At 37.2% G+C, this 13,924-nt stretch overlaps 1 protein-coding gene across 4 annotated transcripts in view; it reads left to right on the top strand.

Annotated features, from left to right (window-relative positions):
- RecQ4 (RecQ4 helicase) overlaps positions 1–13,924 on the top strand; it is a 167,756-nt gene that overhangs the window by 125,363 nt on the left and 28,469 nt on the right. For 3 of the 4 annotated variants that reach the window (XM_067787127.1, XM_067787129.1, XM_067787128.1), the window contains one exon: positions 1,003–1,788. The exons of the other annotated variant lie outside the window; for it this stretch is intronic. In XM_067787127.1, the coding sequence (XP_067643228.1) occupies positions 1,003–1,788 (786 nt within the window). The remainder of the gene's footprint in view (positions 1–1,002; positions 1,789–13,924) is intronic. 4 annotated transcript variants of the gene reach the window in all.

Raw genomic sequence — 13,924 nt, 5'->3', positions numbered from 1 at the left:
TAACCTGGGGCTCGTCAAGCACCAGCATGTCATTAGAAAATCACATAGCACCGCCACCGCGCAAAAAAATTGCGGATTAAACCAAAAACTCCACCACAGAACAGTACTCGTAGCGCTAGACTTATCATAAGCGTTTGACACGGTCAATCTCGTTGTACGTTACTGCATGACTTTGAAGGGTCTACCCTTCTCCCCAGTCTCAAAATGTGCACTGAATATCATCTGTGTGTGGTTGGCATCGGCGCAGTTCAGGAACGTAAAATTAAAACCCAGAATAATTAAACAAGGGGTACTACAGGGTGGGTTCCTATCCCCACTTTTACATATTGAAGCTCCCTTTCCCATCAGAAGGAGTTACTATTGTTTCCTAAAATTCATAGTTTTTCGAGTTTTTTCGCCTCGCGTAACTTGGCATTATCACCAACCAAGTCCTCGGCGGCGTTCTTTGCAACGTGGACACAGCAGATGTCGGGGATATTGCACATCCACGTCGATGGCATTACGCTACCGGCTGTCTGGCACCTATAACACTGGGAGTGACCTGCATTACGGCGAATGCACCTAAATTTCAGGGGCTTTAAAAAACCTGAAGTTCCGCGCTGGCAACACTAGGGGCAAAGACAAAGAAACGCCCGTATCTACCTATAAAACAATTGCCCACAATGTATGTATGCCCTGGGGAGTGTTATCGATGTTGATGGTCCTCTGCCTGTTCCGTTACTTTCCGGTAACAAGCACTATTAAAGTACAAGCCCGACCATTTCGGGAACGATTTATTATGACGAAATTGAAGCTTTGTGGCCTTAGGGCTAAGCACTGCTACAAAAAGTAGAAGAAGGAAAGGGGTACATTGATAGTGAGAGATAAAAGTCGATATATCCGTAGATTAGCCATCAATTTGCAGGTCACTGCCGTTTGCAGCACCTTTTCAGACAGGCGGCCAACATTTTTAACTCAATATACCATTGCAGCCACCTAATTATTCGTATTGTACATTTCCAGATTTAGTGACTGTCAATCAATTATCGTTTATTGCACACGCCGTGAGGAGTGTGAAAGAGTAGCATCATATCTGCGAACTTGCATGCAAGATCAATTTAAAGAAAAAGATTCATCAGAAACTGGCAAGAGAAAGCGAAAAAGAACTAATTGGGCTGCAGAACCTTACCACGCTGGTATGCCTGCCTCACGTCGTAGGACAATACAAAATGCTTTTATGCGTAATGAATTACGTATTGTTGTGGCAACCATAGCATTTGGTATGGGTATTAATAAGCATGATTTACGTGCTGTTATTCATTATAATATGCCACGTAATTATGAAAGTTATGTCCAAGAAATAGGACGGGCTGGTCGAGATGGCAAACCAGCGCAATGTCATCTCTTTTTAGATGCTCGTGGTGGTGATAAATTTGAACTAAAGCGACATATCTATGCAAACTCGCTTGATCGGCATGTGATACGTAAATTGTTAAAGCATGTTTTTGTGCCGTGCGCATGCGCAAAGACGACAACTTCGAAAGGTGGATCGGAAGAGCAATATAAAAAATTACAAAATTCGAGAAACAATGTATCGGTTAATAGAGAATTGACAAGTGATCGAATTTGCCCTGGCCATGAAATCGGATTTTCAATTGAACATACCGTACAGGAATTAGATATTCCAGAAGAAAATATATCTACATTGCTTTGCTATTTAGAATTGGACACACGTTGGAATATAAGTGTGCTAAGCAATGCTTACACTATGGCCAAAGTTATATCGTACGGTGGTGCTAAATATTTAAAGTAAGTACACATACAGCCTTTGTAAAAAAAAATATTTCCCCTCCTAACCCTGGTTAAAATTTTGTTAAAATTAAGGCTCGACCGATAAATCGGCATCAGCTGGTATCGGCTCTAACAATTGGTATCGGCATTTTTGGCCGATTCTTTCTTATCAGAGGTGCTTCTTACACTACTTTATGTAAATTCGATGTTCTTAGGTAATTCTTTTCAATAGGGGTATTCTCTATGTCTAGAAACCATAGAAAGCACAGAAAGTTTTCAATTTTACTGTCGAAAGTTTTCTACACGCAACAGCAAAATACATTATGGTTTAAAAAGTTACAATACGTCACTGACTTATATCGAAAGTAGAAAATTGGCAAAGTATGACGTATGCGACGACTGATACGTTACTTATCTGTCGTTTACCAATAAAATAAACACAGCTAACTCTGCTGACAGTTTCTTCCTTGTCCTTGTATTGTATCTTAAGCCAGTACCCCACAGCAAGTACTGCTGTAAGTGAAAAATGGGGTTGTTGTAGTTGTAGCAGTGCTTCGCCCCATCCAATAGGTGCGACCGATCACAAATTGTCATCAATGTCCTCTAACGAGAGTCCAAGGAAACTTGCTGTTTCAATACGGGTGGGTCATAATGAGAGGCGTTAGAGGCGTTGGTTCCACAATACAGTTAAAAAGATGGTTGGTGTCATGTGGGGATACATTACAAGCAGGACATATGTTTTGTATGTCGGGCTTGATTCTGGATAGTTAAGAGTTAAATATGTTACAGTATCCAGATCGAAGTTGAGTCATCGAGCTGTGGATCACGATCAAATCTCATGGGAACGATCAGGATCACTACCATGATATTTGGCAGCACTCAACGTGTATTTAAAAGTAAATAAAAATAAACACAAATTTGGTACAAAAATTAAAAAAAAAAATAAAATTTTTTTCTACACTTTTTGACGATTGCCACTTTTTGGCGAAAATTTCGTATATTTGCCCCATGTACAAACATCAATAACTTTCCTTAAGCGAATATTCCAAGATGAGGCAATTGATGGTATACCACTGTGGTGTAGAGAAAAAATTAACAAACGGGTATGAAATATTTGACGGTTACCCGGTTTAATATTTTTGCCGATATCTCTAAAACCGGGTTCCGGGTATCAACAAAATTTTACCTAAATATACCCCATATAGGTATGTACATCCTTATAAAATTTCAACACAATCGGTTAAGAAGTGTTTAAATAAGTAAAAAAATTTAAGGTTTTCCGGGTTTATATTTTTATCAATATCTCCAAAACCGGATCTCGGGTATTAAAACATTTTACCTAAACATACTTCGTTCACATATCTATATGTTTTTAAAGTTTCAAAAGAATCGGTAGAAAGGTGTTAAAATAAATGTGTTGCAAACTTTGCAGTAAAAAATATTTGGCGGTTATTCGGTTTTATATTTTTACCGATATTATAAAACCGGGTCTCGTGTATCAAAAAAATCTTACGTAGCTAACAGCTGCATATATCTCCATATTTTATTAAAATTTCGATATAATCGGTACAGAAGTGTCGAAATAAATGTATATTTAACATTGCGACCTCAATTTATATATATTTTGCTCGATCTTTTGACTATATCTTTTTGAGGCATTATGTAAGACGAGTAACGGCGATGCACTATAGCTCCAATTTACCCCTCAATGTTCCTAACAAAAAGATATTTGCGTGATACCAAGTTTCAAAAAAAATTTTTTTCTCCAAAAAAACCAAAGTTTGGCGGATTTCCCCATATCTTTTCCATATAAAATAGAAGACCCGGCAGACGTCCTGCCCTAAATTTGGCCTATCTGCATACATTTTAATAAGCCTTTCCGTCTGACTCTGCCCTCCCCCCTCTTCACTTTTTCCTAATCCTTTTATTCACTCCTCCCTCCGTCTTTTTCGCTTCATCTATCTCCATATTCGTCTCATTCTATCTCTTTCTCAATCTCCTCCTTCTCTCTTTTCTCTTCTCTCAATCCCTTCTCATTCTTCTGCATCCCTTATTGCCTGTCCCAGAGGGTGGTATGTATTTTATTCCAGTCCCAGTCCCACTCCTAGTCTCAGTCCCAGTCCTAGTCCTAATCCCAGTCCCAGTCCGTCTCTGGGTAATATATTACTCTGTACTAAAGCACTCATCAACAGCTTTCATTTGATATCCATATTGTATAAACACTGTCTAGGCATTCACTGGCCCACGTTTTGGCCTATATCGCGAGACCCTGTACCTGTAGTAACCACCGGGTGAGGTTTACGCAACTTGTGTGAAAGTTTGAACAAAATCGACCGACGCATCTCTTCAAACACCGGCGACCAACTAACACACAATTTAGCCTTTCTTTTTATATATATAGATTTTTATTTTTCACACTTCACTATAATATTAAAACGAAATGCAGATTTTCGTTGCTTTTGAAATTCGGCTTAAAAATTACACATGGAACAACTAAAGACTCTCCTGTATTAAAAAAAATTTCATAGTACCTCTAAATCGCAACATTGATAACAAGATATTTTCCGAATGCGCATAATATGAATTATCTTTAATTACTTGATTGACAATTTTGCGTAAACGAGGTTCTAGAAATCGTGACCAACCAATGAACTTGAAAAATAATGCACTGCCGTACACGACAGAGCTGTAATACTTGATATTGAAATACATTGACACATAACATTTAATTATAAATTCAACCAGAATTCTTAAATTTGCATCTGGATTTTCCGTTGTCACATATAATCGCAATAATCTAGCGGCCTTGGTGAGCCACCGAGAATGTACAATTTTCCCTGGTTTGATGTTAGCCAGATCCACCGGAACCACGCCGCTAGAAATTGCATGGGCCATGTCGTATAAGTACTTCGAATCGGTGGAAAATTCTATTTTTTCTGGAGCAGGGGGCATATTTTGCAACTAAATTTTCTGGAAGCCGTCCACACCTGAAAATATATAATAATAAAATAATTAAAAATGGTTGACAATTATAATAAATGAGTGATAGCAATAACTTACCGGGAGAGTTTCACAAGTTTCGATTTGACGGCTCAGTTTTCCGGTTCCCGATCTTGGTCCAGTGCTGGTTGATTTAATTAAAGCTTCAAACAAATGCCGAAACGGAAGTTCGTTGAAGTGTAGAAGGCAAACGAACCAATGCAATGGTCTTTTTAACAGCAATTCGAATCGTCGTATAATTCCACCGTGTGGGCCAGTGTTTGTTGGCTCACCGTCAGTGCATATTCCAATTAATGCATCCATTGATATATTTTTATCGTTGAAAAAACCATTTAATTTGGTTGTTTTGTATTCAGCGGTTTCATGTTCCAGTCTTACGTAACCAATCAATTCAGAATTGGGTTCTCTCAAAATAACAAGATGAGGTTCTTTTACCATCCTAGTATGATACTTCTCATCAATTTTATCTATCGTTAAAGTATCATCTTTTCTGCCATCGAATGAAAACGCTAACAAATTGGTATCATCTAACCGTTTGCGAAGCACTTCTTGTCTGCATTTCTCTTTTTCTCTGCGAACTTTCGATTTATCCATGATGAGAGGTTTCCCATGCTTATCTTTAATTTTAAAATCTTGCAAAAGAGCGGTTCCCAATGCTAATGCTACTCTGTCAGGCACACCAAATCTGTCACATACCAAGACAAAGTTAAAACAATCGTATCTCTCTGTGTATTGTGAACTTGTGCTTCTATCCATATCTTCTTGAACCGATGGCGGTGCGTATGTTGAATTATCGTGATCTTGGTATGTTGGCATTGATGACATAGACGTTGCTCCTTGCTCTTCAGTTTCGATCATAAATGCATCCATTGTTAGTCTTCTCTGATTATGTTGATCGTGCATGAACTCTTTGAGGCGTTCGGGAACCCAGCCGCATGCACATGGAGCTGCCTTAAAATCGCATTTACATGTTCCAATGTAAAAAATTGTTTCCAGAGATTTTACATACTCTGTAAATTGTTGGGTGTTGTTTCTTCTCTTGATTTGCTCTTGATACTTGTCAAGCAATTTATTTAATTTATTAAATACACTTTTTTTCAGCATTATTTCCATACCAAGTTTTTCCCAAATTCCAATCAACTTATCTTGTACTTGAATAGTGAATGATTTATGGGAAACGATAGTTGTTGATGTAGTTGCTTCATCTTGCGGTGTAGAGGATGGTGGATTCATTGTAAACTTTTTGATTTGGAATGGTCACTTCACTTATTATTTTTTTTGAAATATTTTTTTATCTGAAATTAGCACTTCACACTTTGAGTTCTTCACAACGACTTAATGCATTCACAAAAACTGTCGCGTTATATATGGTCTACGAAGCGAGGTAATAAGAATGAAATGGTAATTTCAATTCTACCTGCTGTGTCTTGTGGTGGCTTAAAAAAACAACGCAAGCAATTTTACGATCTGCAATTGTGTCACAGTGATACCTTCATTTTTTAAAACGGTTGCATCACAGTGATGCCTTGGTTTTAAAAGGGTTGTAAAAACGCTAATTTCTAATAATTTTTTTTAATTTCTTTTCTATTACTAAGTTAAATTCATTTTTTCATTTACATATGTTCTGACTAAATAAATTTCTAAAGAGAAAAATAAACTCCAAAAAGAAAAAACATAGGCATTTCGCTGATTTTTTCATGTAAAGTGCAAAACCGGCGATTTTTTGAAATGTTTGTATGGTGAACCCCCAGGGGGCCTCCAGGGGGTAGGCCACTGGCATCGGAGGGTCGGGCCTCCAAAGTTAGTGGGGGTCGGTCATACATTTGGACTCGATTGGAGCACTCTAAATGGGTCAAAGTGGGATTTTTCAAAATTTGCCCCTACCCAAAAGTTCGACCCAAATTGGGGGACACCAGAATTCGTTTTAGAGGTTCCTTCGGCAAAGTTTCTTATTTTGATCCCTAGAATATGATTTTCACAGAGCAATGGGCGATTTTTTTGCCTCCCCACAAATCGACCCGGCCTAATATATATATATATATATATTTCTCTTTGAGGTTTGGGTACATTATAATGCGAACTTAAAGAGATGATAGCTTTCCAACAACCGCAGCAACCTTGTTACAACCGGTGGAGGTCCGTCGCAAGAAAAGTCTCTAAACCCGCTAGAGGAAAGTGTTGCGCAACTGATTGAAATGAGAAGCCAAGTTGCACCTAGTGGTCGAGCTTTCGGGACGGAGAATATGCGACCGGCTAGCGATGACGAAGAGGATGTTAACACTATGCCCTCAACGGGTTAGGGGGTTAGAATATACCCGCGGTAGGTATGCCTGTCGTAAGAGGCGACTAAAATACCAGATTCAAGGGGTTGTCTAGTGGCCTAGAAGGTCGCATGTGGTCATAACAAATCGTTACCGAGATGGTCGGGCTTGGTACCGGAATGTACCGGATCTGCATCCGGCAAAGGACCACCAACATTCGATAAGACTCCCCAAGGCCCTCGGGGAGTGTCCTTATCGCTACAACAACAGCAACAACAACATGTTAACACTATGTCTGCAGCCGCGTCTACGACTAGGTAGCCCACTGGTTCAAACGTTCATTTTTAAGAACCATGAAGTGATATTTTTGTTATGAGTATTTATTTTTGCCAAACATTTGAAAATAAAAGACTGAATGAATCACAAATTTATTAAATGTATACCATAATATTATTTCGAATCCTCCTGGCGGCATCCTCGGTTTCTCTTTCCACACTAAGGTGTTCATTGCTTATGTCCGCATCAAAAGTAGGTGGTATATCTTCTGGAGGTTCCACTCAAAGTGTTAGGAAATATTATGCAAAGCGTAACAACAATTCACAATTTGTTTGTCCTCTTCAGGGAAATAATGTAAGCCACGCGCAGATAAAAGGCAGCGAAATCTGCTCTTTACTACTCCAACTGTTCTCTCTATAATATTTCGGGCCTTTGAGTGTACGGTATTGTAGCGAGATTGCGGACAACCATGTTCTGCCATGCGATAAGGACTCATTAAATAGGTTTTCAGAGGGTAACCAGCATCGCCTTAAACAATGGATTTTAAACAATTTATTTGTATATATAATAACGACCAGTCTTACCCAAGATCCAAGATTTACTCTGTATGTTTCTCTCCAAATGCACCTTCAAGTCGCTTAAATTAAAAACAAATGAGTCGTGATTAGCGCCTGGGTGCCTGGCATCCACATATCGGATCGACATTTTGTAATCGCAAAGCTAAAAATGGAAATAAGTTTATGTCAATAATTTGGTTCTAAATTATTATTTGTGTGTTCATTTTTACTTACAGTCAAGACGTTTCAGCTGTAGTAGCGTTTCCTATTTAGATTATTTAGATATAAATGTTGCATTCCTTTTATTGGTGAAATTATGCGAACGTGAGTCCCATCGATACAACCCACTATCCACTTCGCACAAATATGCTCCTCAATAATAACTGAAACCTCTTTAACAACTATAGATGTCGTAGGTTGTGCCAGTCCAACACTAAAATCATTTCCACAGCATTTTGATAGTTGCCGTCAGCAAGAAATCGGAGTTTAGCGCATAATTTTAACTAAAATAGGAGGTACAGCCGTCCCTCGAACGCGTTTGCGGAAATGGCCCTTCATTTCGTTTAGTAAGGAGCAAAATGCTTCCTTACTTAACCGAAAATAGCTTACAAATCTGCAAAATACTACATTAGAAGCTCATCAATTGCCATTTAAACGTTTTCTTTCTTGGTGGTTGATAACTCAAAGGGATTGGAGTGATCACGTAAATTTTTTCGTATTCGCAACATGCCAATTTTGTCAACAACATACTATTATCCATTTTGCTATTGATAAAAAAATCACTTGCAAATGCGTAACGTTTCAGCCACAAATTGATTAGCTGTTCATTTATCTGTCAAATCATCATTTTTTTAGGTTGGCAACATCAATTCAACTTCAACTGAAATAAGTTGTAACTAGCCGGACACGTGCGCGTCTTGCGCAACAAAATACAAAACATAGTTGCGAGTTATGAAAATATACCAATTTATTTTTCCCATATGCCCATATTATAGCTATTTACACATTGATATTAAAGATTCTAGCTACATATTTAAATATTTGTACAATAATATTCGTTTTGGCGACCTTTTTATTTAAAGACATTGGTTTTATGTGTACCGGCAAAAGGTCAATATATTTAGTAATAAAAACACCAGTTTTTATTTTTTATTCCGATATATTTCGGTTACACGTCCGTAACCGTCTTCAAGGGACTATACAAAACAATGTAAAAACAAATTATCATACATGTAATATGTCATTTTATAAACATACATACATTTTTGAGTTAAACGTCCGTTGGCGTGGAGTTTTGTACTGTCGATTTTGTTGTGAGTAAGTGTATGTACAAGTGAGCGACGTTGATCGTGTCTGTTTTGAAGTTTAGTCGTATGTCAGGTGGTGTATGTATTATGTGTAACATTTCCAGTGTTAATCTCTTTCTATAGTGATTTTGTTGTTGTAATACCGACGCTTTCTCAAAGTTTGGACAGTGGCCACTAGATGCACAGTGGGCTGTTAGTGCAGTTTTTTGGTTATTTAAATTATGACAATGTTTCATGTCCGATTTGTGCTGTGCTATTCTCGTTTTTAACTTCGATTTGATGGTGCCTACGTAAATACTTCTGCATGCTTCGTAGTTGTTGCCATTGCACGGATTTTGTAAATGACGTTGCTTTTTTCCATAGGAGGTATTATGGACTTGGTTTTATTGAACATGCTTTTGAGTGTGTTGCAGGGTTTATGGGCTATTTTAAATTGTTTATTATTGTAACAGTTGGACTTGATTAGACGCTCTGATAGTTGAGGTACGTAGTTTACCGATTTAAACGTTTTTGGTGTTGCGGATTTTTCTAGATTACCTGCACACATCTATCTTCTTATTAATGTCCTTATAATATTTTCAGGAAAATCATTTAGTTTGAGTAGCGAAAAAATTTCTTGTCTAATTTCTTGATGATAGACATCGTCTGATATCTGTAGCATGCGTCGTATACAGCTCATTGCTGTATTCATAATCATACTCTTCGGGTGTTTAGAGTAAAAATTTATTAGTCGCCCTGACGCAGTTGGTTTCTTATACCATATAAGTTTTATCTGGCTATCTCTTTTTATAACCATAGAGTCTAAATAAGGAAGTTTTCCTTCTTCTTCCTGTTCTATGGTGAACTTTATGTTTTTATGAAAAGTGTTCAGCGCGTTCAGGGTATTCTGTATTTCATCATGTTTTACAATTGCGAATAAATCATCCACATATTTTGTCATAATTCTTGGTTTATGCACTAATTTTTCCATCGTATTGTTCAAAAGTTCTTCCATTATAATGCCCTCGATAACTGGAGATGCCGGCGATCCCATGGGCATACCTTTTAATTGTGTATAAACCGTGTCATTGAATTTAAAGGATCTGTTTTCTTCTATACAAAACTTTAATATGTCCATAAATAGTTGTTTGGGCATATTAGTATGTTCTTTTATAATCGTCCATTTATTACGTATGATGTCAAGTGCCATTTGTGTTGGTATACTTGGAAACAATGAAACCACGTCAAAGGAGATGAGTCTTTCATCTTCAAATGAAGGTATTATTGATTCTATCTTTAAATTCAAGTGTGTTCTTAACGTTGTATTTGGAGTCAGCCGTGATATTTTTTAAAATATTTATTAGAAATTGGCATAGACCATATGATGGAGAGTTAAAAGCTGAGCAAATCGGCTTGAGAGGAAGTCCTTTCTTGTGGATTTTCGGTAGCCCATAAATCCTGGGCGGTAGTGCCGTCGTTGTCGAGAGTTTGCCTTTTTCCGCCTTCGTGATACATCCCATTCTATATAGTTTTTCCACTAAATTGTTGTTTTTCGTTTGTAGCCTTAAGGTGGGATCTTTTCTATTCACTCTGTAAGTCGTCAAGTCATTGAGAATCTCGCTCATTTTATTGTTGTAATCGTCTATCTCCATGGCTACGGTTTTGTTTCCTTTGTCAGATGATAAAATTCGTATGTGGTTGTTTTTACTAAGAAATTTCCGCGTCCGCTCTACAGTATCTAATATTGCACGGTCCATTGCACTTTCCCTTTTAGCTGTTACATAATTTTTTACCAGTAACGAGAATTTTGTGCGCGCTTCTTCTTGCTTTTCTTTGTCAGTAAGAGTTTGTATTAATTCCTCTCCATCAGCAATATATTGGAAAAGAGGGAATCGTTGGCTCTCAATCGGCAGCCCGAACTTCGGTCCCTTTGCTAATAGCGCTTGTATATCTTGCGGAATATCTACCTTTGTCTTGTTGACAAACCAATCCTCGTGGTTGTTGTTGGTAAGTATTTTGTTTCGTTTATTTCGAAGCTTTTCATGTTTTAGTTGTTGCCGTTGTTATAGAGCTATTATCAATTTACCTGCTACATTATCTTCCTTTTCCACAAATTCTTTGAAGTCTTCTGCGCTTAGCCGTTTCTCTATTTGTGTTCGTATTTCTTGAATTTGTTTATCTTTCCTCTTTAATATGTGGCGTTTGTGTTTGATGAGTAGATTTAAGATTTTGATATGGTAAAGATAAGTATGTCTGTCTAAAGTTCTGTCTATGTTTGGATGTATGCCTCGGTCAAATACAAATAATTTATTACACTTAGATAAATTTTTAATAAAATTTGGGATGATTTTTGATTTTCTGCATTTTAACAAGAACTTAATGCTAGACCTAAGTTTTACCAGTTTTTTTGAAATGGCTTGAAATTTGTTGATCATCGTTTTTGTGTTTATGTTGTTATCCTTTATTTTTGCATACCCCATGTTTGTTGTTGTATGTGTACGGCGTGCCTTCCGTTTTTCAAATAATATTCGTTTTGGCGACCTTTTTATTTAAAGAAATTGGTTTTATGTGTACCGGCTCGAGGTCAATATATTTAGTAATAAAAACACCAGTTTTTATTTTTTATTCCGATATATTTCGGTTACACGTCGGTAACCGTCTTCAAGGGACTATACAAAACAATGTAAAAACAAATTATCATACATGTAATATGTCATATTTTATAAACATACATACATTTTTGAGTTAAACGTCCGTTCGCGTTGGCGTGGAGTTTTGTACTGTCGATTTTGTTGATTTACTTCTGCATGCTTCGTAGTTGTTGCCATTGCACGGAATTTTGTAAATGACGTTGCTTTTTTCCATAGGAGGTATTATGGACTTGGTTTTATTGAACATGCTTTTGAGTGTGTTGCAGGATTTATGGGCTATTTTAAATTGTTTATTATTGTAACATTGTCATAATTTAAATAACCAAAAAACTGCACTAACAGCCCACTGTGCATCTAGTGGCCACTGTCCAAACTTTGAGAAAGCGTCGGTATTACAACAACAAAATCACCATAGAAAGAGATTAACACTGGAAATGTTACACATAATACATACACCACCTGACATACGACTAAACTTCAAAACAGACACGATCAACGTCGCTCACTTGTACAGACACTTACTCACAACAAAATCGACAATACAAAACTCCACGCCAACGCGAACGGACGTTTAACTCAAAAATGTATGTATGTTTATAAAATATGACATATTACATGTATGATAATTTGTTTTTACATTGTTTTGTATAGTCCCTTGAAGACGGTTACCGACGTGTAACCGAAATATATCGGAATAAAAAATAAAAACTGGTGTTTTTATTACTAAATATATTGACCTCGAGCCGGTACACATAAAACCAATTTATTTTTACAATACTTATTTGAATACAGTATTAGACGTTAAAATAAAATCATTTGTTATTTTTTGTTTGAATGTTTCTTGCACTGAAAGGGTAATATCCTCAAATCGTCTTACTATAGAAAAAGCTACATATAATTGCCCGTGTGAAAGTACAGGGCTAGGCAAATGGCAAATATAAGCCAAATTTCTCAAAATTTGACCTGGTGCTTTATTAATTGTCATAGCGAAACCTACTTTTAACGGAAACTGTTTTCTTGTCATCTGGAAATGTACAGTTGGATCTAACGGGGTAAGTTTAATTCGAGGTATAACTGCTATCTTTCCCGAGTCGATTAATTTGACAGTGGTTGTGTTCTCGCCTAAATGAGTGACAACCAACCTTGCACTATTTATAAGTCCTGCTTTGGCAGCATGGTTAGGAATCACCGTTATGATTGCATTTTTCTTCAAAAGAAGTTTATGGGAGGGGGGGGGGTGGGTGGGGGCAAGCCGGAAGGATTTAGGGAGTTAAGAAACTCAGTTGGATAACACTGAACAATATGAGTTTTATCTTGCTCAACTGTACCGCAACTTAGATACACTCTACTCTCACCTGACAATAAATTAGATACAATAAACTCATTAAAAGTGGAGCAATCGTAATTTTTTGGACATAAAATAGCTGTTGAATGAAAATTATATATGTTTCTGTCATTTATTTCATTTGTTCCAAAGACTTTAGCAGTGAGGTTATTATGATCAATGTAGCATTTTCGAGGTATTTTAATCGTATCTTCGGATATATTTGATTGAATTTCTAAGTCACCATTTCCTAGTTTGGCCAACCAGTTTTTAAACTCATGGTCATTATTTTCCCGAATATTTTGGATTAATCGTCGAATTTTTATTTTGAAGATCTGGTCTAAAATCACCTCCAAATACAAAAATTTTTCCCCCAAATGGCAAATTAACATTCATGATGTCTTGTGATGGTATCATTGCGTTCGATGAGGATTTTTAATTCTTCGCATATAGAAATTTGCGGCAAACTCACCTTCCCCTTGTGACAACAAATTGAGGAACTGTTGTCGCTAACCTCCCCTGTATAAAGTTTCGCCGTGCAGAACAGACATTGTTGGTCCATACGCCCAACGCTATGTTGTTCTACTGAAATGCCGAAGCGTGCGAACAATACATTTTTGGAAGGTTTTCCTGCGCCCTCCTAGCGTTCACATCACTTCCTGGCCTTAAAATGTATGACTGTTGCAAATCACTTCTACGCTGAACTATTTCCTGTTCACATTGTTCTTGTCGGTGGTTACGCATTCGCTGGCTTAAACGCGGTGGATCAATATTTCTTTGCTGACTTGTTTGACTCCGT

The sequence above is a fragment of the Eurosta solidaginis genome, chromosome 5 (assembly GCF_040869045.1).
Source record: "Eurosta solidaginis isolate ZX-2024a chromosome 5, ASM4086904v1, whole genome shotgun sequence".
Taxonomy (NCBI): Eukaryota; Metazoa; Arthropoda; class Insecta; order Diptera; family Tephritidae; genus Eurosta; species Eurosta solidaginis.
Note: the sequence above shows the minus strand (reverse complement) of the source record. Positions and strands in the feature narration are given on the sequence as shown.